This window comes from Hemicordylus capensis, chromosome 5 (assembly GCF_027244095.1).
Source record: "Hemicordylus capensis ecotype Gifberg chromosome 5, rHemCap1.1.pri, whole genome shotgun sequence".
Classification (NCBI taxonomy): Eukaryota; Metazoa; Chordata; class Lepidosauria; order Squamata; family Cordylidae; genus Hemicordylus; species Hemicordylus capensis.
Genome location: NC_069661.1, coordinates 147,120,905 through 147,143,535, shown reverse-complemented (window position 1 = coordinate 147,143,535; position 22,631 = coordinate 147,120,905). Strand labels below are relative to the sequence as shown.

The 22,631-nt window shown below is 43.2% G+C and overlaps 1 protein-coding gene across 6 annotated transcripts in view; it reads right to left on the bottom strand.

Moving 5' to 3' along the window:
* Positions 1–22,631, bottom strand: part of SEMA3C (semaphorin 3C) — a 221,838-nt gene that overhangs the window by 35,128 nt on the left and 164,079 nt on the right. For all 6 annotated transcript variants that reach the window (XM_053256864.1, XM_053256862.1, XM_053256863.1 and 3 more), the window contains 3 exons: positions 17,312–17,381; positions 7,726–7,870; positions 836–1,058 (listed from right to left, as the gene is read on the bottom strand). In XM_053256864.1, coding sequence (XP_053112839.1) covers positions 836–1,058; positions 7,726–7,870; positions 17,312–17,381 — 438 coding nt within the window. The remainder of the gene's footprint in view (positions 1–835; positions 1,059–7,725; positions 7,871–17,311; positions 17,382–22,631) is intronic.

Here is a 22,631-nt window from a genome sequence, read left to right as displayed (position 1 = left end):
CCCCACCTGTTCCTGCCAAGGATTTTTCTCTCATTTGTATCACACTAGCATATTCCAGAAATTGCGGGGGTGGGGGTGGGGTTTAAAAAACAACAACCCAGTCCTTGCCATCCCTGCCTTCTTCTTTTTTCTTCCCTGCCTAAGTGGACTTTTACTGCTTTGAAATATAGACCTTGGAACAAGCAAAGCATTGCATAAGTATGAGGCATTTTTATTCATGCATTTTGGTCAAGTCAACATTACATGCTATATTAGCTGGCAGTATATCCAACCCTTATCTTAATTAATTTTCAGAGGGTTTTTTTTTAATGTCTTAAATTGAAATCAGACCCTTGCATAACAAATTGACAAAAAATGGATTTTTCCATTTTAAAAAATGCTATTCTAAATTGCCCACAATATTGGTGTGGTTGAAATTTGGCAAGGATCGTTGCTGCTGACAGAAGATTAACCATTTCCAGAGGGCCGTACAATAGGGCTTACTGCAAACTATGAGGATAGTAGGCAGTATGGCCAATTTAAGATTTCTCCAGAGGCTACTTTATTAATCTTACGGATACTGATTTTAAAAGGAAATGAGGAAAAACCCCAAAGTTTTAATATTGATTAACTAAAAGCTAATTCCATGACACAACACAAAATCTCGTTAAAGTTTTAAAAGGCTGTCTTTTAAAAAAAAAGCCTATAAAGCACCAATAGCTACTGTGGCGGCGGCGACTGGGTTCTAGTACTAACATAGTGGCACTGTTTAAGCCCATATGCTGGTGTCAAGATGCTACTGCCAAAAACACTGGCTGTCATAGGTACTAAAATCCTAGTTGCATGTTAGTCTTACCTGTTCCAAGAAATAAGACATGATATCTCCCATCTGCAGCATTGACACGATCAACAGCTATCTTTGTATACTTGTAGTCGGTGCCGGTCCGGATAATTAATGGCCTCTTGTGGACTGGGTAAATGGGGTTGAACATTAGGGGGTGGTTCCTGATAAAGGTGACTACTTCATCTGGAAACTCCTTGGTCGTCCGTATGTTGGGTGTGAAGGCTCCTCCAGGACACTGCAAAAGATGCATTAACAAGCATAGTTTAGTGGTTGTTGGCATATATCAAAGGTATTTTGATTTCCATTTCTTTGTCGCAGGGGCATAGCGAATATTGAACAAGATGGGACAATTGTACCCAGGCCCCAAAGGTCTGGGCTCTACTCAAAGCTCTCCCTTGCCCTTGGCCAAAGAGTCCTTTTGCCCCTTCCCACACCCAGCTGGTGAGCAAAGCACTCACCAGCTGGGAGAGCAAGGTACACCCTTTCCTCTCCAGCCAGCATTTCAATGAAATGCTGGTTGGGGACGGATGCACTCTTCCCCCGGGCAGTGGGGGAGTGGCCACTCCCCTGTGTCCTTTTAACTTCAATGGGACTACTCTGAGTAATTTTCCTCATTCTGGCAGCCAGTATTTTAATGTCTTGCACAGCTGTGTTTCCCCCCAATAGTGATCTCCGCCTGGTCCCATCATGCTGCTGTCTGCTGTTTAACAATGTGTGATGACATGACAACATATCTGGGAATGGGGGTGGTTTCCAACATTGTAGCAATAAATGAACTAAATTGGTGGACTAATGAAAAAATCCTGCCGTTTGCTCATACTGCCAGAGCAATGCAAGAGGTCTTGATGTGCTGGCACATCGATCATACACACATTCCCTTCAGCCAAACCACTTATTTGTTGGTGTGGCTGCTCATTGGATTGGGTCTTAGGCAGCTTTATGCTTGCACAGGGTCCATCATAGAAATACTGTATTTTAACAGTTTCCTGTAACTGTTGTTGGAGGAAGAAATTGCAGGAGCTATCTACATTTGTTATGTAACCGCACTGTGAGCTAAAATGTCCATGAAAGGCAATGTTCAAAGTCAAACCAGATTAACACAGTTTGACATTTTGCTTGAACAAACACATTTTCTAATTGCCTACTGTTGGTGTAACTATACACTTTCAAAACAAGACAGGAAGCAAGCAAGAAATATCACCCTTTAGTGCATCAGCTTGTTTTTTTCTTTTCATCTTTGGAGGGGATTTGAATCTTAGTTTCTAAATTCTAAGAGCCTCTGCTCCAGGCTATCAGGTGCCACAAGCCTGGAGGATCAGGCAATGATTTCCTACTCCATGCACTACCAGAAGCTGCTCATTTGTAAGGGTTTCAACAGCACAGTTCTCTCGCTCTGGAACCAGGCGACACCCAAGAGGACTAAAAAATTGGTCACTATACTGCAAGGGCTTACAATCCAATGTACTCACTTCTGTAATCCCATTCCAACCAGCAGCTCTCCCTCTCCTCGAGCCACAAAGAAACCAGGGAGGTGAGCTGGAGAAGACTTACTGTATTCTCGCTCAGATCTTAGATATTCTTGATAGACAACACTGGGTTAGATGGATCAGTGATCAGTATGAGGCAGCTTCATATTCCAGGAAGGGCCTTAGCACTGCTATATCCTAATCCTTCTTTGGTCAGCCCCCAACCCAATTTTGGCAGCTAACTGCAAAAATCTATTATGTCCATTTTATGCTGAGAGAAGAAAATCATGGTCATTCTTTTAGAACAAGTGTCAGCTTCGAGTGCTCATCCACTATCAAACACATATACCTTTATTAGAGTATGATTTGCTTGCAAAACTATTTCTACAATAGTCAGAGAAATGTAATTTTAATATATGCAATGGGGCAGCCATTAGGTACCACACTAAATGGGTCTCTGTCATTTATGGCATACAGCATAAAGGTGTATTATGGTCAGTCTTTATGGCATACACCATAAAGAGGATCTCTTCATGCTTCCTCTTGGCTATACCTCTCTCTTTTTTTTAATACCCTAAAGAAATAAACTATATAGAGAACATCCTATGTAATTGCTCAGCTCATAGAATACTCCCTTACGCAAGGGAATAAGTAAGGTTCATAATGGATTCTATGACATGTTGCAGCTCCAGGCAATGATTTGTATAATATCTAGATGACAAACAAGATTTAAAATCCAGGCTCCAACCCAGCATGACCAGTACATTACATCATTACATTTTTCTATTAGCCGTATTTGATTGTGACAGAAATACCTGAAACAATTGGTATGCTTTTGAAGTGATGCCAAAGCCTGCCTGGCTGTTGCCAAGTGAATATATTACTTTATTCAATTTCACTTTAATTGTTGCTAAAAGAGATGCATCATGTCGGCCTCTGGAGATCTGTCCCACTTAGATCATCTGGGAGCACAAGCTGCGTTCCATGCAGCGTGTTCTTGCTCATCTGGGAGGGAAGCAGTGTTGTCTCAAACACAGATTCACAGGTGTTGTTGACTACAACTCCCAGAATTCCCAGCTGCAGTGGCTTTTGTTTGGGAATTATGGGAGTTGTAGTCAACAACATCTGGGAATCCTTGTTAGAGGGAACACTGGAGGAAAGTTGTACCCTGCCTCCCCTCACAGTCCACCCTCCCAGCTGTGTGAATAACTTTTTTGTGTTTTTTCTGAATCTGTAGAACTGTCCTAAGTCTTTCATTTTACAGTTATTTCCATTTCATACCAAGCTTGAATTACTATACCATTAAAGCTATGAATCCCAAGTTTACATTGAGAAAATTCAGTAGAAGTCTCACAGCCAACAGGGTACTACCAACTTAGAAGTAAATGTTTAAATATTCAGTTATGTCTGGAAATGGCCAGTTAAGAAATACAAAGCCGAATAACACAGGAACTCATTGAAGATGGATCTGAAGAGCATCCAAAATGGTTCCGTTTGCCCTGGGCATACACACCAGTTTTTGTTAGATATAAATGCTATATTCAACTTTGCTAGAGAATGCAATCAAGTTGAATAAATACTGTAATACTTTATATTCTTCCAAGCATGACCTGCTTCTTAAGATATGATCATAGGAAAGCCACAGTATTCTTAGAAGCTGTTCTCACACACAGCCTAACCTGGGCTAGGGACGCCCAGCCTGGATTAGGCTACATGTAAGAACCACCAGGATTCATGCAGATCCCGGCTGTGCCTTGGCGGCAAACCTGCCCCAAAAGCCCATCAATTAACTAAGGTTAAGGGTGTGCTTGCACCCATAATCGCATCTAACTGCTCATGTGTCAGCACCAGCTGCCTCCCTGTCATGAGGTGCATTGTGGGATTTTCAGGGGCCAGTACAACGGGTCCTGACTCCCGCACCTCTGCGTTGCCAGAGGCAGCAGCGGGATTGTCTGCAGGGAAGGTAAGCTCCTGCAGCTTTCCCCACCGTGCGTCCTCAAGCCCTCTCACAGGATGGTAAGAAAGGGCTCACTGTCTATCTTTCAAAACTAACACCTCAACTTCAATAATATAATCTCACATGGCACATCCCTTCCTGGTGCTTAATATCAAAAAAGTGACAGAGGACCTTTTAAAGAGATTCTGGAAGAAGGGCGAGGGGTCGCTTTAAGGGTACACGTCAGCCATGAGTGTGGTGATGCTGATCGGGGCTGCAAGCAGGATCACTGCAGCTCAGCGCACCCGCTTTTTTAGAGGGAACCAGCGGGGGGGGGGAGCAGCGGAGTGGGGGCTGACAGGGAGGCAGCGCCTTCCCTGTCCCTTAAAGCTACCCTCCCCTTACCCTTCTGGGAGGGCATGCACTAGTTCCATGCACTAATATGCCCTAATATGTAAATGCCAGAGGCCAGAAGCCTCTGAGTCAAGATGGGAAAGCTGGAGTGCTTGGTTTGGTTGCAAATGTGTCATAGCTATGGGTAGGCATAATAAAAACCTGGCTTCTTGGATACAAACCCTATAGAAAATACAGGGAGGGATATGTTGGGGTGGTGCAGCTCTGCTATTAAGAGGATATAGAATCCAGCGAGCTAGAGAACTTCAGAAGATTGGACTCCTTGAAAGAATCAATGTGATTGGCAATATGCAACCTAAAAAGAAATTGATTAATGGGGACATACAAGGACACTTTCCTGATCAAAATCTAGAGGATGATATTGGGTTGGAGACATCAATCTGGGAGGTACCCAAGGGAGAAAGTGTTGTTAATGATGATTGACTTAAATTATTCTCATATAGCCTGAGTAGATTACATCAAGTTTTTCCAGGTGATAAGGTTCTAGAATGCTTGGGAAGTAGGCCCCATTTTCCCTGTCCTCCTAAAGGCTCAGACTAAGAGCAGATAAACATGTTATGCAGGTTAGGCGGAGAGTGCTTTGAAACTGAATGACTCTGCAGGGTCATTGGATTGTCTGCTGCTGTATTAGGTGAAGTTCTCTATATGATATGAGAGAGAGAGAGAGAGAGAGAGAGAGAGAGAGAGAGAGAGACCTTTTTAAAGCCATGGAGAAAATTGATTGATCTGTGTGGAGAAGTTGCTGCACACAAATATAACTCATGCAGCTGCTATGCTGTGTTAAGTGCCCCAAGCCACTATATTGACAAGGTGGTCCTTTGATTACACTGCATAACTTATACAAATTGTATCTAGCTCTCATTTTAACACTATAGTTAAATAAAAATTATTCATGGATAACAGCTTGATAATAGCTACCAAACTATTTGTTTGCTTAAAAATGTTCTAGCATCCTAATCCAAAGCACACTTTAAAAATATACTCTCTCACTGTTTTCAACATTGAAACTCACCTTCAAGTAAATGTGCTTAAGAATGCAGTGTAAACCTCCTCCTGGCCTCAAGCTATATTCTTTCAACCAATTCATTTTAACTTGTGAATAGTCTTTGGGGAACATATGGTTTTTTCTGTAGCATGAGACCAATAGCAGATATATTAAGCTTCCTTGTTAAATGAATCATTTAATTTAAATGTCATGAAAATACTATGAAAATAATGAGCTCCTGGAATGTGAGCTCAATGAGTTTAGCCTGGTGCAATGCCCATTACCTTTTATCTGTTAAAACCCTAAACTGTACATTCATTTATCTTCATGTGAAACTGACTTGGTATGTTCAACACTAAAGGGAATTGCATTTCACTTGTGCCTTGTACCGTTCATACTTGAAAACCCCAGATGCAGGAACCAGATCTGTCAGAGCTAATGAAATTATTTTAATCGTCCATGCTATTAACAGCCATTATGCTTCAGTTACAAGTTTATCAGCAAAGCTCTCATTGCTAATCAGCGGAGTAACTGATCTTTTCTAACAAGGCTGCTGCAGTTTCACTATCTGGAAACAGTGAACTGTTATTGTAGTTTCCCCTAGGACTAGGAAAAGGAAGACAGGATATTGGGAAATAAATTGGCCATGACCTTCGCACTGCAATGTCATTCATTTACTACTTAAGGGAAACCAGTGTGGATTGCTGCCTTCCCCTGAATGGTGCAACTACTGAAGATATGAAGGTGCCTGTACTAAGTCAGGACACTAAGTCAGGACACTGGCAATTACTGTTTACTCTAACTGTCTGTGGAAGTCCAGAATACCAAGTAGAGATCTTTCCTAACCAGGTAGAATTTTAAATAGAGATGCTGGGGAATGAACATGGAATCATTTGCAAACTCCGTAACTGAACCATAGCTTCAAATTATACAACAGTGGCATAATGCTGCAGGGATGCAATCCCAGTACTTTCCCCCCTCTAGGGTCTCAAGAGGGACACAAGGCCTTTGGGTTTCTACCCATTTATTATCATTCTTCTTGTCTTAAAAACATAGGGTGTTGCCTTATATTGAGTCAAACCCAATCTAGCTCAGTATTGCTTACACTGACTGACAGCAGATCTCTATGGTTTCAGGCAGGAATCTTTCCCAGCCCTTCCTGGAGATTCTGCCAGGGATCAAACCTGGGACTGTCAGCATGCAAGTCCTATGGTAGACTAGTGTCAGGACATCCTATAATGAATGACGGAATGCGCACTGAACTTGACTGCTTATAACAGAAACACCCCACCCCCAATTATTGCATCTATCTAAGTGAGCGGTGTGGCCATTGGGATAGGCGTGGCAATGGAGCATGGCTGTCAGGGTGGGTGTGACTAGGGGAGAGACTAGGGTAGGTGCTCATGGAGAGCACCTGCACTTCTGAATTTGTGACTACATCACTGCCGAAGGGTCCCTAAGGCCGACATAGGGCTGCCCATCATGTTGGCCAGTTTTCTGATGTTCAGATCTGGTGGTAGTGATAAGTGATCATGATGGATATATGGGGAAATGTTGGGGGTTGGATTAGAAAACCTCCAAGTTCCCTTCCAACTCTTAAATTCTATGATTCTAAGAGGTGAGTCTCATGATCGGTGAGACCTACTTTCAGAGAGTTTGTGGGAAGAGTGGTCTTAGCCAGAGCCGGCGGCTGCGGGGACTGGGGGCTGCGTGAGCACGAGGGGCACCCTGGAGAGACCCCCAGGGTCAGGAGGCTTGTTTCAGTAATTGAAAGCAAGCAAAATGCATTAAAAGGCACCTTGCCAGTATCAATTGGCTGGGCAATTTTGCAGGCTTTCAAAAAAAACCCAGACAAATAACACTTTCTACTTATGTATGTGATCATTCATACCTTCTCTGATGTCTGGACTGCGTATCTGTCTATGTAAGGTCTCAGACAGATGTATGATATAGCCAAAGGAAGACCCCTAATGTGCTCTTGTATAGATCCCATTCATTTCAATGGGGCTTGCCGAGAAGTCCTTCCTGGTGGATTAGGCTGAAGGATTTTAAAGATAAAGGAAAAGGCAAAATGGACTTGCAAACCATGATTGATACTTACTGTCCCAGGTCGTGGGTAAGGAATTCTACCCTGATAGGGAATCAGCTGGTGGTTTGGGCCTTCTTTGTGTGCAAATGGACCATTGAATACTCTCTGGATATCAGACAGGTGGTACACACACACTGCCGAGCCTTTAAATACAGAACTGGAGAAGAAAGGAAACAAAAACAAGAAACAAACCTATTCACACTATCTTCTTGCCACTTTTCAGTATGTCTTTCATATTATTCTAGCCTGCTTCAAAAGGTGCAAAACATTTAAACCACAAAAAATTTGAGATGATTTAGTGCTGCAATTACTTCACCTTATGTTTGTACAGAATTTTGTGCCCACAGATTAGAAATCACAATGGCAGTAGTACCCTTTTTGCTTAGATCTCTGTACTGTGGACAAGATCAATCACTTGAGCTGTGTAGAGCAGATGGCCTCAGCTTGCAACTAGTTAGAACAGATACTCTTTTGGTTTCTTCCAGGTCAATGATATTTGATAGGCACTGGATGTTACTGAAGAATAGCACCAGTTGAATGTACAATTGCTATAGAATTACAGAATTAGGTTTCTCCAACAAAGATTCTCTCTGGACTACAATTCCCAATATTTTGCCGAAGGCGGCTGGGTGGGAGTCATTTATTTTTACAGTTATATCCTACTCTTCCTCTAAGAAGCCCAGAGCAGTATACTAGGTGATGAGCCGGGTCTCACGATCCATGAGACCCGGTTTTGCAGGGTGAGCGGGGATAGCGGGCTAGGCTCACAAGCGGAGAGGGAACCGTGGGCGGTTGGACTGGCCGCCCACACAATTGCCGGCTCCGTGACGGAGCCGGCAGGGGCTATGGGGAGTGGGGGCCGATCGCCCCCCGCAAGCTTCAGCATGCCCTGCGCGAGCGTGCAAGGCATGCTGGTGAGACCCCCAGAGCCGGAGCATGCTGGTGAGACCACCGGGCTTGGCTGCAAGCCTCCCCGCCAGGGGTCTCCTCGTAAGTAGGCACAACACGAAGCCGCGTCGCGGCTACTCACAAATATTAAAACCAGATTTGTGGAACACTCGCAGGGGCACTTCAGAGGGTGTCCCGCTTGCGAACCACTGGGCTTGCAGCCAAGCCCGGTGGTTCTTATTACAACTGGGGAAAATTGGGCTAGGTTTCCTAGCCCAATTTTCCCCGATTGTGAGAATAGCCCCGATGTTTATCCTCACAAAAACCCCGTGAGGTAGATTAGGCTGAGAGACAAGTGACTGGTCCAGAGTCACTCAGTGAACTTCATGGCTAAATGAGGGTTTGAACCAGTCGTAGGTACAGCACTCTAACCTCTATGCCACACTGACACTGAAACAGGTATACAACCTTTTTTAATGTATTAAATTAAAATTGTGATAATCCACACACAGTTTCTGCTTTGTCCTACACCAGTAGGATTAATTCTTCTCTGACCTGGGGCCCATAACCACAACATAAGGTATGAAATCTAATGATATTTTTGCCACATTATTTATTTATATACACAGACACACACCTTTGTCATCCTTTCTCTCTCTGATTTTCTCCCTCCCACTTCCTGGTTTTCCGTCTCTAAGAAGCCCTGAAAGGCTCAATCCAGTACATCAAAGGTAAAGAAGTGACACAGAGAAAGACCCCCATAGGGCTCAGAGATAATACTTTGATTGAGTGGAATGAGTTGAGTCTGGATGGCGATGTGCGACTTCTATGACATCTTTCTAACTGAGCAAAGAGGCATCTCTTAAAGTGATGATTCTCATCTGTTTATTTAGTGTAGAAGCCAATGTCCCTATCGAACACCAACACAGCATCCCTCCAGTGACTGCTGCTGGTGTCTCCCTTGTATTTCCTTTTAGATTTAGAGCCCCCTTGAGACAGGTAACTAACTTTTATATTTATTAGGCCTCTGATAACAATTGGCATAAATACATAAATACATACATACATACATAGTCTCTTCAAGCTGACTGCTGGGGAGTAGTTTTGTTCCTATATTCCTATCAGAAGCAGAAGGATTTCCAATAGGATGACAGGGATTTTAGTTGGAATTCCAACTACTGAGTCTCTTTGTTGCCCTATTGACTCAACAGTCGGAATTCCAATTTAAATCCCTGTTGTCCTATTGTAAATCCTTCTGATAATGCCTAATAGTAAGCATATTGGACCAATATGATTGCACAGCCCTAATAGTTATTATTACTTTTCTATGTAAACCACTTTGAGAACTGCTGGAAAGTGGTATAAACCCTAAAGTGGTAGAGGTGGTGGTAACGGTAGTAGTAGTATGTTGGCTGCCCTAAGGTGCACTCAGCATGTGCACTAAGGGGAACAAAGAAGTGGAAACCATACTTTAGTTATGCCCTGTGGTGATCTTTCCATGTTGTACCCACAGTGATTAAAATTACAGAAAGAAGCATCATTTTTCAAATAATTGTGCACACAGATACAACCACCTTAAGTTGGATGACCTACTAACTGGGCAAGAAGGCACCTTTTAAAGTGATGGTTCTCTCTGCACCTGTGCAGCAGGGAAGCAACCTGCCTACAGAGCAGGAGGTAGTTGGTTTGAATCCCCACTAGTGTGTTTCCCACAATATGGGGAACTCCTATATCGGGCATCAGCAATATAGGAATGTGCTGAAAGGCATCATCTCATACTGCATGGGAAAAGGCAATGGTAAACCACTTCTGTATTCTACCAAGAAAACCACATGGCTCTGTGGTCGCCAGGAGTCAACACCAACTTGATGGCACAACCATCTCTTATATTTAGTGGAGGAGAGCAACTGTCCTTCTATATTCAACCCAGCATACGTTCCAGTGGTTGTTGCTGCTGTCTGCCTCATGCTGTGAGCCACTTGTTGAAAGTGAAGGACTATGAGCTGTCTCTTGTTTCGATGATAGTGGAGGACAGACTAGTGAGTCAGAGGGCTAGAGGGTCAAGACATTGGTAATCCCTTCTCTACTGCTCTGACACTATCCCTTTGGAATGTAGATTGCTACTCTTAGGGACTTACTTACTTACTTACTTCCTGTTTTGCACTTCCTCCTTCCCTTCTCTTCCTCTTCCTTCTACCTTGCAACATGCAAGCTCCTTTCCCCTGCACCATGTGTGCAGAGATGCAGAATCCATCTGCATCCAGCTAGCTAGATAGATTAGAGATCCTAACTCCTCACTTTCCTATCTAGAATGGAGTTCTTTAATAAATGCCATATATATTGATTTGTAACTATGAACTGGCTCCAAGTTACTTTACTCTCAGCATACACACATGTCTAACCAAATTCCGCTGTGTTGTGCCTCTGTGCACTCTGCTATAATGAAAAAGGGATTCTCTTACCAAAGAGAATTCCCAACACCACTTTGGGACAAGGAAACATATTTTGAGAACTTTTTTAAAACTGAAAAGTGGCATACAATAATAACAATAATAATAAACAACCAATGGCTTCCACAGATGTGCTTTTCATACAAAAAAAAAGCAGAATTTTTAAAGTGGCCTTCAGATGCACCATTTATACTAATTCAGACACATACTTACATATGTGTGCAAATAAAAATGCAAAATACAAATACAGATGCTACAATGATCACATAACAATTACAATATTTATATTATAAAGATTAAAGTTGGGATATTCACTGGACATTCTGAAGATACCTTGAGTATCCGGTCTTTTAAAAATGCTATATCATGTTACAAACTGATATCAAGTTTTCAGCTTATTGAACTCCTTCTTTTCCACACTTGAACCACACATGAAGTGTGAATTGTATCCTAATTGGCATATTGGAAATCTGACAGCCAATAATGTACTATGATCACATCTGTTGCCTTAATTTGCTTTTATCTTTCCCACTAATTGTGGGCATGAAGTGGATGTAAAAATGCATTAATTTCTTTAGAAAAATGTACCTTTTGTCTAATTTATTATTGATTATCTCATAAAAGTAATTGTTTCCAGTAACACTCTACCAAATGGACTTTAAATAAAATTAATTCTCATTCTCTATTGTAATATGTTTCTTCAGTTTGGAACACATGGAAGTAGAAGAAATATAGGTATGACTGGACTACCAGATGAAATCCCTGAAGACTTCTAACTAATTATATTGTACTTTCAGTTTGGAGTACTTTCAAATATATATATATTTCCATGTGTTGAAAGAAATAGAGGCCAGTGTAAAATCTGGTACAGAGTGAGGAAAATGTCTGCAGGGCCTGGAACAGATTCAGTGTTCACTTTTTTGCCACCTTATATGGGTTCCTTGATTCAAACCCAATTTCCACTTCAACTCCCTGTGAATTTAGGGGAGCTAATATCCAGTTCAAATATGCTGAATATATCACACAAGCAAAAAATGTGGTTCCCCTCCCTGCTAAGCACTTTTCTTGCACCACAAAGGGAGAGTCAACAGTTGAAATTATTTGATTTTATGTTTCATTTTGATGAACGTTTTAATTTCCAGACGATTAAGAAAAATGACTAGATTGATTAGTCTGATGACAAATGGAAATTCATGTTTTCCATTTACTATGGTGGTGTACATAACAGAAATATCATTGGGCAGCAGTGCTATATTATTCAGCACGCGCACACACACCTCTACAGAACAGTAAAGTTTTAAAGGTTCTCTCAGTTTGATTTTTCTTTTGACAATGAAACCATATCTAATTATTTTGAGTTTAAAGGATAGAGTGCATTTTATATTTGAAAAATATCGCATCACCACCATGGGATGAACTACATTGCTACAGAACAAGAAGTAATGATTAAAATAGGGGAAATATGTTTGTTTTTTAAAAATTGGAATAAATAATTTGCTCCAAAATATTTCCAAAGTCCTAAAGAATATTCAAAGATGGCAGACTAAAATGGTTTATGGAAGGAATTTGCCCAGCTCAAGTGGTTTTGTTTATTGTTTTAACAGGCATTGTTGGGATAGAATCCATTTCTGTGTGTTTCTATGTGAAAAACCACATTTCTGTGTGTATTCTGTGTGAAAAACCACATAGAAATGGATAACACATTGCTCTAATAATGTAATGAACTGGACCAAAGGAAACTTATTGTCACAACCCGACCTTAGGCCTAACCTTGGGAAGGGAGAGGAACCAGTATCTGCAGGCAACTCTGGCACTGATCAAGATTTCATGGTAATCACAAGTATTTTTCAAATATTTATATACCATTTTTCATCAGAAGTTCCCAAAGCGGGTTGTGCCGTCGAGTCGGTGTTGACTCCTGGCGCCCACAGAACCCTGTGGTTTTCTTTGGTAGAATACAGGAGGGGTTTACCATTGCCTCCTCCCACGCAGTATGAGATAATGCCTTTCAGCATCTTCCTATATCGCTGCTGTCCAATATAGGGGTTCCCCTTAGTCTGGGATACATACCAGCAACCTCTTGGTCCCTAGGCAAGTTACTTCCCCACTGCACCATTAGGTGGTGTGTGTGTGTGTATATCTCCACCTTGGGATTGTTCTTAACGAAAGGAGGGATATAAATATATAAATTTAACGATAGATAGATAGATAGATAGATAGATAGATAGATAGATAGATAGAGATTCCCTCTCCCCAAAGGGCTCATAATCTAAAAAAGACACATAAGACAGACATCAGGAACAGCCACTGGAGGAGATGGATAGGGCCAGTTGTTCTCATCCTGCTAAATAAAGAGAATCACCGCTTTAAAAAGCTGTCTCTTTGTTCAGTTAGCAGTCCCCTGACAATATTAATTTTAATTATATCTCCATGAACAATCGAAGTTATCACATCCTTGTAGACCACTGAAGCTTACTAAGATCCTCAGAAGAATCTTGCCCACAGATTCTCCTGAGGAGCCAGAGATCTTGGGGGAATTCTATTCCCACCCCCACCCCGATCCCACTCAAGACTCTCTTCCATCATCCCCAGAATCCCAAGAGCAGTGGCTATACCAGATTAGGACTGAGGTGTAGAACCAGCTGCATGCCTTTCTGGCTGCCTGAGATCTCCTTCTCATTGGACAACTGGGAGGAGAAAGAACCAAGCCCAGTGCAGGCTCTGGACTGGGAGATCCAGGAAGGGACAGGGCTTCTTATTCTCCTTATGTTGGTCTCAGGGTGAGCTAGCTCTTCAGTCTCTGCACTGGTCTTCTGCTGCTTTCCTCCTCTTGCTTCATATTTCAGCGCTGTACTCCTGCCTTTGGTTCCAATCCCTTGTTCCTTCTCTCCAGTTCCAGCCTACCACCACTAGGGGTGTGCAATTCGGGATTTCGGGTGATTGGGCTCGGACCCAAACCGAATCACCCCTGTTCTGTTTTGTGCCCGAATCTGGGTCACCCGAATCACCCTTGATTCGGTTCGGATTTGGATTTAATCTGAATCCGAATCTGAATCGATTCGGGGGGGTAAAAAGGGGCCCAGGGGCAAAATTTTGGGGTAGGGTGGTAGTGCCCAATGGGTAGAGTCTACCACCCCAATTTCAGGGGGATTGGGCAAAATCCTGATTTTTGGTGAATTTTTAAAGTTTTAGTGACTTTGGGGCAGTTCAGGGGCATAGAATGGGATCTGGGCAAAAGGAGTGGGGTGGGGTGGTAGTGCCTAAAGGGTGCAGGCTACCACCCCAATTTCAGGGGGTTTGGGCAAAGGGCTGATTTTTGGTAAATTTCTGAAAATTTCATGTCTTTGGGGCAGATTGGGGCATATTGGGGCAGAAAGTGGGGCCTGGGGCAGAATAGTGGGGTGGGGTGGTAGTGCCTCATGGGTGGAGGCTACCACCCCAATTTCAGGGGGTTTGGACAAAGGGGTGATTTTTTGAGAATTTTTGAAGTTTTAGTGACTTTGGGGCAGTTTGGGGGCAGAAAGTGGATCTGCCCCAAAAGAGTGGGGTGGGGTGGTAGTGCCTAATGGGTGGAGGCTACCACCCCCATTTCAGGGGGATTGGGCAGAGGGCTGATTTTTTGAGAATTTTTGAAGTTTGGGTGTCTTTGGGGCAGATTGGGGGCAGAAAGTGGATCTGCCCCAAAGGAGTGGGGTGGGCTGGTAGATAGTGCCTAATGGGTGGAGGCTACCACCCATCCCCAATTTAAGAGTGATTGGGCAGAGGGGTGAATTATGGTGAATTTATTTGTATGAGGTTTGTCTTCATAAGGTGAAGTGTGCTAAATTGATTACTTCCTCATATTATTCATAGTAAAGGAAAGTGTGAAAAAGTGAAAGTGGGGTCATGAGAGTTGTTTAATTGAAAAACATCTGATTTGCTATGATAGAATGAGAATTCACACCTCAGAAAAAACTTCTGAGGGGTGGTAGCCTCCACCCATTAGGCACTACCACCCCACCCCACTATTCTGCCCCAGGCCCCACTTTCTGCCCCAATATGCCCCAATCTGCCCCATTCTATGCCCCCGAACTGCCCCAAAGTCACTAAAACTTTAAAAAATCACCAAAAATCAACCGTGAACCGAATCACCCGAATTTTTCATGCCCGAAATTCGGGTGATTCGGCTCGTGCCCGAAAAATATCGGGGGACATCGGGGGTGATTCGGTTCGGCCCTGAATCACCCGAAATTGTTCATTTCGGGCACAGATCGTTCTGTGCCCGAAATTTTTTGCACATCACTAACCACCACCCTCTCTTTGTCACACCATCAAAGTTCCACCTCTGGCTTTGACTTCAAATTACCCTCACATCTTGAACTGTAGACAAATGTGACAAATGGTTTCTGAGGAGACTCTCATAAACTCAACAGAATCAATGTACTATGGCCTCTTATGGTAACAAGGACCACCTTTGTACAAAAGGACACTGCTTTATCACATGAAAAGCCTTAGCACTTGTACCATTGCATGACTATTTGATTTGTTGTAACCCTGAGAACACTTGTTTATAATACTGTCTAAAAGCCTGCATGTGAACACTTCTTTGATGACACAGGTTTTTGAAAGGTATATCCAGAAATATATTTAACTAGCTGACCCCACACAGAGCATCTGTGCAGTTGTGCACTGAGCCTGTGGCATCCCCTCGACAGCAATCTCACTCGCTCCCCCCCGCAGCACTCTCGCTCGCTCCCCCCCACAGCACTCTCGCTCACTTGCCCCCGCAACGCTCTCTCTCTCCCCCCCCGCAGCTCGCTCGCTCTCCCCCCGCAGCTTGCTTGCTCACTCTGCCCCGCAGCTCGCTTGCTCGCTCTCCCTCCGCAGCTCGCTCACTCACTCTCCCCCTGCAGTTCACTCGCTCACTTTCTCCCCCCGCAGCTCTCCCTATTGGGCGGGCCAGGGCCAGGCCATCCTGCCGACACCTCCCACCTCCTCCTCCCGACTGGTAGGGCTTTGCCCGCCATCTGCCTACCTCATCACCGCCATTATTTCTCCCTGCCACTGCCTCCTCTTCCTGGCCGGTGGGGCTTCGCCCGCCGTCCACCCACCTCTTCTGGCTGGAGGGGCTTCACCTGCCCGCCCCCACCTCTGCATCCTGACCGGCACCATTATTTCTCTCCGCTTCAATGCTGGAACTCTTGCATGCTCTAGAGCATCTGCGCATTAGTACTTGATTGCTCCCCTCACCTCAGAGATCTCCCACTCTCACCTGAGCTGCACTCCTGCTCCTCCTCCATCCTGTTGCTTCCATCCCCCTCACCCTTCTTGGTCGTGGCTGCAGCATTGCTGCCGCCTATTGGCCAAGCTGCAGCCCCCTATCCCCAGAGACCTCCCCACCCTCCCCTGAACCCCACTCCTGCTCCTCCCTCCAGGAGCAGCAGCAGTGGTTGACCAGGCCATTCCTCGCTGCTGCTACCACCATGGACACTCGTTCCCCTCAGGCCACTGACAGGACCAGGCCCATCCCTTGCCTCCCTGCCTCCCTCTGACAATGGCCTCGGTAGCTCCAAACAGCAGCAGTGGTTGACAGGGCCCTTCCTTGCTGCTAGTGCTGCCATGGCTGCTCATTCCCCTCAGGCTGCTGACAGGCCTGGGCCCATCCCTTGCCCTTCCTTCTGTCTCTCTTCCCCTCCCTTCTTTTTCTCTTTCTCTCTCCTCCACTCGCTCTTCCCCACTCTTTCTTCCTCCTCCCTTCATGTTTTTTCTCTCTCCCTCCCTCCCTGAGTTAACAGATTTTGTTCATCTTGTTTCCTCATTTAATTCACACAACAGCATCCTCCTTCTCCTGAAGGGGCTCTTTCCTCCCTCACGACCTGTCTTTTTGCAGACCCCTGCCTGCTATCCTTTTATATATAGAGATTCCTCTGCTCTACAATCAAGAACATCTTCCGACCAGTAAAAGTTGTATTCCAACTGACCTTAACCATCACAGGCTCCTCCTCCTTATCTGAATAGGGAATCCCCACTGCTCAATCACCATGGTGCTTCTGCTCTCACAGGCTCCTTCTCCCTATCTGCACATGGAATCCCCACTGCCCAATCAGGTGCTTCTGATTGCAAACTCTGTCAGCCAATCGCCTCCTTTCTACCACGTCCCCACGCATGGCACATCTTGGAAAATTAATAATACAGATGGGAGGATCTCTACACAGAAAACTTGTTCTCCACCATTGTAAAAGTCAACTTGATTATTTTCTTTTATAAATCTTTAAGATTACCTGGATGTTGTGAAAATGCCATATATCAGTGTCGTTCTAGGATTATCTGTTTCTAGAAGAAATACATCCTCTGTGGGGAAAAAATATACATATATAACCATTGCATGGATTTTGTCCCATACAAGAGGTGGAAAAATATAAATGAGTTATATTCAGTTACATTGTCAAATGGGTCAATGACTACCCTGAAGCGATCACCTGTCCTGATGGCTACAAGCACTACAATCCTGTCTATTTTTGTTGTTCATATATGATCCTGGGTATCCTTTTCTTGTTTATATGACGTAGAATCCTAAAATATCATGATACCTGGAACTGGGGCAATGGCAAAGAGAAAGGTTTGCGATAACAGCACTAGCAGAGGGAAGAATGGAATAGGGATGTGCAAAAAACTGGCCTGGCCTGTTTGGTTTGAAATCAAACCAGTTTTGAACCAGGGTGGGTAAGTTTGGTTTTGATTTTGCTCAAAACACGCCCCCGCCCCCCCGGTATTGGTTCAAATTCAAACCCAATTCAAACTGGTTCTAAAAGGTTCTACATAGGGTATAATGGGGACTCAGACTGGCCTATTATTCCCTATGTGAAGCACCTAGGGACAAAAAACTAGGCATGCCTACAACTCACCAAACCCCAAAGCAATTGGACACTCCTGTGATTATTAATGAAGTTTTGAAGTTTTTTCCAATTTTTGAATTTCACCCTTAGAGACTAATGGAGATTTGAGGCAGCCCCATCCCCCTCTTTGAGGGCAGCCTAGGCACCCCAAAGTGGGTTTGGGGAAATGGCAGGTTGTGCCACAACTCCCCACAAGCAGCCCCAGGTTTGTAGGGTTCACAGGTTTTTAAAAGGAAATTTTAGTTTATGGGCTTTTAACAGTCTATCTCTATCAGAGTACCTTCTCTGGTGTGTGTGTGTGTGTGTGTGTGTGTGTGTGTGTGTGTGTGTGTGTGCGCGCGCAGAGTTTTTAATAGGGATTCATTGAGAGAACTCATACAGCAGCAAGTCCAAACACAAATTAGATTCAATGCAATGAACACTGTGTGACCTTAATTGCTGTGAACTCTTGAGTTCAGAGCAATTAAGGTCAGTAGGTCAGATCACACCCTATTCTACTTATATGAATGGGAGAGGGACTCCTATTCATTGCATTGAAATAGGCTATAATCTTTTAAATATATATATATTTAAAAACCCCATAAACCCTACCAACTTGGGGCTGCCTGGGCGGGAATTCTGGCCATACCTGCTGTGTCCCCAAACCCACTTTGGGGTGCCAAGGGGCTGTGTCAAATCCCCATTATTCCCTATGGGAGAAATACAAAAATTAACCTACTTCACAGGGTTGTTGTGAAAGAGAAACTCAAGTATGTAGTACACCGCCCTGGGCTCCTTGGAGGAAGAGCAGGATATAAATCTGATAATAATAATAATAATAATAATAATAATAATAATAATAATAATAATATGCCTTCACCTCAAAAACCCAAATGCTGTTTAACAGAAAAGCAACAAGAACTAAAGCAAAAAATAACTGAGCACATGAACCAAACAACCACCAGGGTTCGACTTCCAGCTCTAAAAACCGTTGCCAAAAAACAACTTGCTCAGGCATTAAAAGATGTCAATGCTGCACTTGCAGAAATAACAACCAATAATTTGCAAGAAACAAACCAACTAATGTACAGTGCAGCAACAATAACAACACAAGAGCTCGGATATAAGATCAGTGGACCTGTCAAAAAAGAAAGCAGTACATCACCTAAATGGAAGATTAGATTAGAAAATAAAATCTCCAGGCTTAGAGCAGATGCTAGTAAATTGAAAGATATGAAAGACAAGAAGCTGAAGAATGAAGACACCAAACATTATCTGATCCAAAAATATTACCTAGATTCAAGGAAAATTAGAGAAGTCCTGGAAATAATAAAGCAGCAAATAACAGCAGTGTCAAAGAAGATTAGCAGATATGAAGCCAGAATTACACAACACAGGCAGAACCTCCAATTCCAGTCAAATCAGAAACGTTTCTACCAAAGCATAGAAGGAGAAACTGCAAGAAAGGTAGAAACACCAAATAAAGAAGAAACAGTGCAATTCTGGCGGAAATCATGGGACAATCCAATAGATTATAATAAAAAAGCAGGCTGGATGAAAGGGGTCAAAAAATGTAACCAACAAATGCAAGATCTAATAATAAACACCAGAATTAATAAGTGAAAGAGCAAAGAAAATTAAAAATTGGACTGCTCCAGGCGATGATGAACTGCATGGCTTTTGCCTTAAACACCTAACAAGCCTTCATAAACAACTATCAAAACAGTTCAATCACATTTTGCAAGGAGGTGATATTGAATAATGGCTAACAACCGGGAGAACTCATCTCATAATGAAAGACCCAGAAAAAAGTGCAGTTCCGAGTAATTATAGACCGATAACCTGCCTGCCAACAATGTTCAAATTTGTAACTGGAATAATAGCAGATGAAGTAATGCAACACTTATTAACTAACAAACAGCTTCCAGTTGAACAGAAAGGAAATTGTCCGAACACCAGAAGCACGAAAGACCAGCTGCTGATTGACAGAATGATTTTAGAAAATTGCAAGAGAAGAAAAACAAATCTAAGTGTTTCATGGATTGACTACAAGAAAGCCTTCGATTCAATGCCTCACACATGGATACTAAAATGTTTAGAAACAACTGGTGTCAGCAAAAACATTCAGATATTTATTTAAAAAGCAATGAGCATGTGGAGTACACAGTTAACAATCAATGGCGAGGCACTTGGACAGGTTAGCATTAGAAGAAGCATTTTCCAAGGGGACTCACTATCTCCTCTATTGTTTGTAATCGCCATGACCCCACTTTCACAAATACTAAACAAAACAGGCCTCGGATACCAAACATCTAAAACATCAAGTAAAATCAACCATCTGCTGTACATGGACGATCTGAAGTTGTATGGAAAGTCCCAGTCAGAAACTGAATCATTGCTAAACACTGTCCGTATATTCAGTAGCGATATAGCAATGGAGTTTGGACTAGACAAGTGTGCTGCATTAATAATGAACAGAGGAAAAATAAGAAAAACAGAAGGAATAGAACTGCCCAATGGAAGCAAGATCAAGAACCTGGAAGAGAAAGAACCTTACAAATACTTGGGCATTCTCCAGGCGGATAACATCGCACACACTGAAGTTAAAAGAAAAATTGGAAGTGAATACATCAGGAGAGTTAGAAAAATCCTCGAGTCCAAACTCAATGGCGGGAACACCATATAAGCCATAAACACCTGGGCTATACCTGTTATCAGATACACTGCAGGAATAATAGACTGGACCCAGGCAGATCTAGAGACGCTAGATGGTAAGACCAGGAAAATCATGACCATCAATCATGCTCTGCACCCCCGCAGTGATGTAGATAGGCTATACCTCCCTCGCAGCTCAGGTGGAAGAGGAATGCTGCAAGTCCATCAAACAGTAGAGGAGGAGAAAAGAGGCCTTGAAGAATATATCAAGAACAGTGAAGAAGATGCACTTAAAATGGTCAAGAACGAGAAACTATTCAACACCAATGAAACAAAGCAGGCCTACAGGAAAGAACAAGTCAAGAACTGAGCAGAAAGATGGAGAAATAAGCCCCTGCATGGTCAATATTTGCACAATATAAGTTGAAAATCAGACATCACCAAGACCTGGCAATGGCTTAAGAATGGCAACTTGAAGAAAGAAACAGAGGGTTTAATACTGGCTGCACAAGAACAGGCACTAAGAACAAATGAAATAAGAGCAAAAGACGAAAAATCCACCACAAACAGCAAGTGCCGACTTTGTAAAGAAACAGATGAAACAGTGTACCACCTGATCAGCTGTTGTAAGAAGATCGCACAGACTGACTACAAACAAAGGCATGACAAGGTAGCAGGGATGATACACTGGAACATCTGCAAAAAATACAAGCTACCTGTAACCAAACATTGGTGGGACCATAAAATTGAAAAAGTTGTAGAAAATGAACATCTGCCACACAATACACCAGATATAACTGTAGTCGAGAAGAAAGAAAAACAAGTGAAAATAATCGACATAGCAATACCAGGGGATAGAATAGAAGAAAAAGAAATAGAAAAAATCACAAAACACAAAGATCTACAAATTGAAATTGAAAGGCTGTGGCAGAAAAAGACCAAAATAATCCCAGTGGTAATTGGCGCCCTGGGTGCAATCCCAAAACAAATTGGAGAGCACTTCAACACCATAGGAGCCACAGAAATCATCATCAGCCAGTCACAAAAAGCAACTTTACTGGGAACAGCCTATATTCTGCGACGATATCTATAATAACAGCAACGACATTGATAATAAAGTTCAGCCATCCCAGGTCCTTGGGAAGGACTCGATGTCTGGATAAAACAAACCAGTCAATAACACCTGTCTGACTGTGTAAACAACAACAACAATAACAATAATAATAATAATAAAAACAATCTAAAATTGCAGAAGTGACCAATTGCTTTGGAGTTCAGTGGATGGTAGGCACCCCTGGGTGCCTACCACCCACCCTTTATGTGTTCCCCTAGGTGCTCTGCATAGGGAATAATGGTCCAGTTCGTGTCCCCATTATACCCTATGGAGAAAATTTAACACCCCGCCCAAATCATTAAAATTCGTAGGAGTTTCCAATTGCTTTGGGTTTCTGGTGGTAGTTGGCACCCATGGGTGCCTACCGCCCAACCCAGTTTTGGAGGTTCAAACCAGTTCAAACCAAACCAGGCTCTGTTTGGTTCGAACTTGGACCAGCGTTGCTAATTCAACGCCCTGTTTGGTTTGAATTCGCACCTTCGAACCAAACTGGTTCAAATTCAAACCTGTTCGCTCATCCTTAGAATGGAAGCTTGATGAATCTGAGCAGGAGAAGATTAGAAGCAGAGGCAACAGCTTTTATTTAATCATATGTTGCCGTATGGTCACCATGTAAGTAGTAAAATCCATTTGGAACTGGGCTGAAAGGGTTACACTGCCTATAGTTGGGGATGTGCACAAACAGCTCGTGCAGGCGTGGGCAGGGAGTGGTTCCCTTTACAAGCACATAAGCAGGTCTTTACCTGCTCTGCTACCGCCCCACCCCTTTTCCGGATGCAGCCTTCGCTCTAACAAAGGCTGTTTCCTTTGATAGACTGTGTGCAGTGTCGGCATGCACATGGCCACCACACATGCGCTTTGGCCATTTGTGTGGTCAGCATGGTTACCATCCCAAAGAAGGCACTGAACCAGTCTGTGCATATCCCTACATACAGTATCCAGTGATCCTTTGCTTTC